This window comes from Homarus americanus, unplaced genomic scaffold, assembly GCF_018991925.1.
Source record: "Homarus americanus isolate GMGI-L3 unplaced genomic scaffold, GMGI_Hamer_2.0 scaffold52806, whole genome shotgun sequence".
Classification (NCBI taxonomy): domain Eukaryota; kingdom Metazoa; phylum Arthropoda; class Malacostraca; order Decapoda; family Nephropidae; genus Homarus; species Homarus americanus.
In genome coordinates, this window is record NW_024720773.1 from 4,893,106 (window position 1) to 4,899,105 (window position 6,000).

General features: G+C 33.0%; 1 protein-coding gene across 1 annotated transcript in view; it reads right to left on the minus strand.

Annotated features, from left to right (window-relative positions):
* LOC121860914 (UDP-N-acetylglucosamine--peptide N-acetylglucosaminyltransferase 110 kDa subunit-like) overlaps window positions 1-6,000 on the minus strand; it is a 71,982-nt gene that overhangs the window by 22,317 nt on the left and 43,665 nt on the right. The window contains 2 exon segments of the mRNA XM_042358291.1: window positions 2,681-2,786; window positions 3,314-3,426. Of these exon segments, the coding sequence (XP_042214225.1) occupies window positions 2,681-2,786; window positions 3,314-3,426 (219 nt within the window).

Here is a 6,000-nt window from a genome sequence, read left to right on the forward strand (position 1 = left end):
TGTGCAGTTACCCTTTTCTCAGTTCACAAGCAATGCTGTGCACAGTGTGTTGTGCTCTACAATCATTATTCACTTTCGCTGTTACTGTGTACCCTAAACAAAGTACAATATTACTCTATAATCATGGCAGCAGAGAGAGAATTATGGGTAATTGGGGGATTGTTCGGATGAAATTTGTTTTATTATTTATTAAAACATGGATTTATATGACATTTTAGCAAATTTTTAAGGATCATCTAAAATTGTTTCCATTTAGCAAGGTGATAAGTTTTTTTTGCTCCTTTCTTTATCGTCAAAATACTATAGAAAGCTTTTTTCATGAAAATTATTTGTGCTCTTAATGATATAAAGATGATGGACAATTATATCCATTCATTGACAAGACAAAAATATATCCCATAAAAAAGTAAACCCATTTTTTGTTTGGAATTTCCATCTAATTAGTTACAGTAATTTTTAGAATTCCCCACTCTGTCTAGTAAATAATATTGTCCTATAATTGATGAATCCAATAACGTCAGAAAATTGAAAGTGGCCCAAGACCTTTTGTAGCGATTTCCAATTATATATGCAAAATGTTTGTTTTGAGTTAAAAGCCTTCTAAGATCTACAAGTTCTTGGTCAAATATTCACAATTTGTGGCTGAACGCATTTCTTAACATAAAAAACTATTAAAGTTGTGGAAATATCATTTCAATGCTCTATTATGGCATAAATATACAGTATAAGCGGGTTACCCCACAATTTCCAATTTCAAAATCTAAATTTTCATGTCTGGTGCAAACTATAGCATGTTTATATCCAAATTAATCACTATCTTATAAGAATCCCAGCAATGTAAATTATATTCTACCAGGTCAGTTCAGTGACATTTTATAAGAGAAAATAAAAAACACTCAAAAGAAAAAATAAATAAATAAATACTGTACTTCCCTGGACCTCCCGGCACCAGCTGTCAAACACATCACCGCCCCCCCCACCTTCCCAGCCAGGGTTTGGTGGTTTTAGGCTTAAAGTTTTTATTTTATATAATATCACAGACTAAAGTTAGGAGAATATAGTTTGCATTGATAGAATCCTTGCAAGACAGCGAAAAATTTGAATAGACTTCATATATTTTGCACAAAAGATAAAAATAAATCACCTGTATCACATTACAGTAGTGATTTATGAGTTCCAGTGTGTATGTATGTGTATATATTGTGATTTAAGGGCAATTTAGGGGCGTTTCTGACTTTACGCGAAGTCCCAGGAACGTAACCCTCGCGTAAGTTGCTTGTCTACGTACTGAAAAAGAAAATATACAAGGAACCTCCGAGATACGGAATCCCGGGTTACGGAAATTCACCCTTATAGAATTTTGAAATTATGGCAAACAATTCGCGATGCAGACAAAAAACTCACCCTTACTGAATTTGGGTAATTATTTAAAAAAATCTCAAACAAAAATCGTGACATATAAAAAAAAAATTCACCGAAATTATAAAATTTATTTCAGGTGGCAGCTACAAGATGGCTGCTCAGTTTGAATTATTTCCCCAGTTTGTATTCAGTTATGCATCTGTTTTACTGTGTACCCTTATTCAAAATGGGTGGAAAAAGACCATCAAATTTGAGTGACAGCAGTGGTGATAAAAGATTCCATAAATGAATTATGTTGAACAATAAACTTAATGTTTTAAGGAGGTAACTCCCATTAACTCCAATACACCACCTCACCTAACCTCACCACCTCCAGCAGCACTCAACATCATTTCTGGTGAGTTAAATTCAAGTGTATGCATTTATTATCATGTTACATCATGAATGATTCATTGTTGTGTCTATAATCATTCATATACAGTATGTGCTGGAGTTACGATTTTGGGCTGCCAAAAATTTCCATGGAAACGTGGGTTGCCTGTACAATAATATAAAACCATAAAATAAGGAAAATGAAGAGTGGAAGGTGAATTCTGTGTGGGAGAGGTGGGTGGGGTGGCTGGCTGTCACCCCACAACCCCTTTAACACGACAGTATGCAGTGTCACCATACTGTATTCCCATATTATTTAGGTTTATTTGGCGCTGGGTTAATAAACATTTTAAAATAAAAAAAATTTCCCGGAGTAAAAAAATATTGCATCGTATTCAATTCCCGGTGCTTTATTTACACAGCGCGAACAGCTGACCAGTCAGCCAGTTTGGCCCCACTATCCAATGCCGAGCTGGCAGTGTCAATTTTGACATGTTGGTGTCACTCAAAGGATGATTATGATGAGGGAAGAAGCTGTTTATCTATGTTACAGTAATGTTTTATGTCTTATACAGTATGCCAGGTTTACTGTTTATTATAGTAGTTTTTTCAGGGCCTCCAGCACGTAACTAATTATTTCCATTTAAATCAATTAAACAAAAATTCCTGAAGCCTTTTAACACCTAAAACACAAATCATCACAACTCCACTGAATCATGGTCATTAATTCTATGCTCTATAGGTCTCAGAGGTGAATGTCAATTATCCTTAAAATTCAACTAGTATTCATACAAGCTAAGGGATGTTCAACAAACCAATATATTCTATTATAAAGAGCATTACATACACTACAGGTCTTAATACTTTTCAAACCATAATCTATACCTATGATGTGGTATACACTGCACAACATTAACAAGAACTATGCATCGTGCTTTAAACTGACCTGTCCCTTTTCCTTAAGGGCATTTGCCAAGTTGCAATATGCATCTGGGAAGTTTGGTTGTAATTCAATTGCACGGCGATAAGTGTCAATTGCAAGGTCAATGAGGCTGAAAGTAACATAAGACAAATTAAAGAATGCAATAGGCTGCCATTTGAGAGCAAATTAGCCAGTTTAAGTTCTTGGTAAACGCAATCTATAAATATGACCATGAATGACTTCACAATTTTATTCTTTACTGAAGCTTCCATATAGTACAAGCTATCATTCCCTTTAATTCTTCATTTTTTTTCTGGCTTTCCTAAAATCAACTTACTTTCCCTTAATTTAAATATTCTGCACAGATACTTCAAATGTCTTTGTTAATCCTTCCGAGCAGTAGTTAATTCTAGCCCAACTTCCAAAATATTACTAGAATGGCATCATTGAAAATTAAACGAGAAGAATTATTACAAACTACAGTATACCAAACATTTAATATAAAAATTCTAAAATCTAAAATTCATTCAAAGGTTGATACAAAACTCAACAATAAATATGTAATGGAAAAGTAAGTTTACTTGTAATTTTATATAGTCACTATGATTTTGTTTACCTTACAGTGTGTCAACAACACTAAACTGAGTTACTACTCACCCTTGCTCATAGTAAACACAAGCCAAGTTTCCATGGACCACTGCATGGTTTGGGGAAAGATTCAGTGCACGAAGGTAAGCTGCTACAGCCCTGGAAAATACAAAACAAGAACTCTGATTAAAATTTTGCAGCAATAAAGTTTTTTTTTTTTTTTTTTTAGCAAGTCTAAGAAACTCAGAAAGAAATTTTCTAATTAAGTATTATGTAATACATTGCATGCTGCTGCATACTTTGATAACTATATAATATGCTAATATCTTGTACAGTAGCAATAAGAACTTCAATCTTCATGATATACACACACACACACACACACACACTGTTCAACTTTTATGATTAAGTTCCTGTATTAATCATACAATATAAATAATACACATAATAAAATTAATATATTACAATTACTACAGCATGCCCTACATGTCTTATTAACATTTCTCCATGTGTGTTGGATGCACGACTCTTAAGAAGCACAGTAAACCCTCTAATTCATGAAAGTGTATTGGAAAAAAATTTATAAATAAAAATAATAATAAATGAACCTTCAGCTTTAAATAACAAAACCCACCCTGAGTGAACATGTGACTGGTAGTATTCTGTAGTGACAACCTTTTTAATGTGATTTGCAACAATTTAAAAGTTTAACAACCTCTTGCTTCAACAACAAAACACTACAATACTAATGTGCTTTTTGTATGTATTAATCATGAAAAAATAATAAAAAAAAAATTAAAGACCCCAACATATCATTATATAACACACTGGGTAACAAATTTCCTATAGGAACATTAACACGATTGTGTGTGCTTCCTCATATAACCACTTTGCTGCACCATGTAGTGGTCTACCATGAAACCTCACGATGCTTCATTATCCTCTTAGGATTTTTCTTTTGAAATACAAGACTTGCAGGATGATATTAGTGCATTTTTATGTTTCCAAACTGGACAGAAACTAATACAGTAACAGCAATACAGTACCTACACTGGATATCAAAAGTTGTGCATGTGAGGGGATAGTTATTCTGGGATTATTTGATCAAGGTTCTTTATGTGACATGCATTTCCAAATGTGAAAGTGTTTGCTATGATAATCCAAATAATGTAATTGTATCAAACTTTAAAAAACATTTTCTTTTGTCAGTTACTCAACATGTCACAAACCATATCCCATAAATTTCATCAATTGAAGGGTTTACTGTGTGTATTCTAACTATTTCAAAACTTCACCAAACCTATAACCTGGAAAATTAAAGCAAGTTTCACTAATTATTTGGTAAGAGGCAATTCTTAAAAGCAACATACAGTATTGTACTAAGGTAAGCAATTACTGCCAAAGACAAGAGGAGTACAGCAGGTGATGCAATAATACATGCTTAAAAGACACATTAAATACTAGTTTCCTGCAGTGATGAATAAACTTAAAAAAAAATTATACAAGCAATATCTGTTAGCCAGAACTCTCCAATAGCTAGAATTGAAATTTACTCAGAAATTTTCCCCCAAAATTCCAGTTTTGGAAAGAATTTTCCAATGGGTCTATTTTCTGGAAAATTCTGAGAAAATGCCAGATACCCGGAAAAATTCTAGGGGTAAGGGATATTTTCCGGGTTAGAGTCATCTCGTTACCAGGAAATCTCTTACCCCCAGATGTGCTCTGCACCAATTGTTCCGGCTAACTGATATATATATATATATATATATATATATATATATATATATATATATATATATATATATATATATATATATATATATATATATATATATATATATATATATATATATATATCACACACACACACACACTAACAAATAATAAGATACCACATCAAGATTTCATAACTTTTGACACATATTTATGGTTTAGTTGAATTCACCTAACATAAGCACTATAAAAGTTGGTGTTTGATGGGAAGTCCTATCCACATTGCAAGTTATCATTTTCTACTAAAAAATTATGAAGAAAATATTGAAAGCACAATGAGACTAAAAGTAGCAATTCTGAAGCATTCATACTATGGACCCATCTCTCTTCCTATCTCCCTGCACCAGGGAGAACATACTCACGCACTCGAGCAATAAGATCGGTACTCAGCTTTTTTATGAGGCCAGCAATGCACCCTACACAGCCATTTTTCTGGGTAATTGTTCGTATATCTTCTTCAGGAGTAGCGATGTTCACGATGGTATAAACGACGACACACTGATAGTCCATCATAGTACACATCCCATCCCAGGGTTACATGATACAGTTATATATCTAGCCCAGTCTGAGTAACAAAGTTCTTTTTAAGTTTGTAAATGTACTTTTCAAATTGAATATCATCTTCCATCCACTTAAAGTCATTCTCTTCACTTGTGGTAAATCTTTATTTATATAATGATTGTCTGCTGCTTCAGAATCAGACAAACCATTACACTCTTCATATTATTCAATCTTGAATAATGAAAATCAACATTAATGCCACAATTGTAAACCCATTTTAAATCCATTTTTTTTTTTCAATATTGATGTTAACTTCACACCCAAGTAGGCAAGGTTCATGGCCGCCTACCAATTTTTGATTTCCAAACTCAGTCATTCTTGAATAGCAAACTTTTCAACTTCCCGACAATGTGAAGTATTTCAACAAAGAAAACTATAACCAACAAAACTTTCTAGCACATACCACCTAATCTTAACTCAAA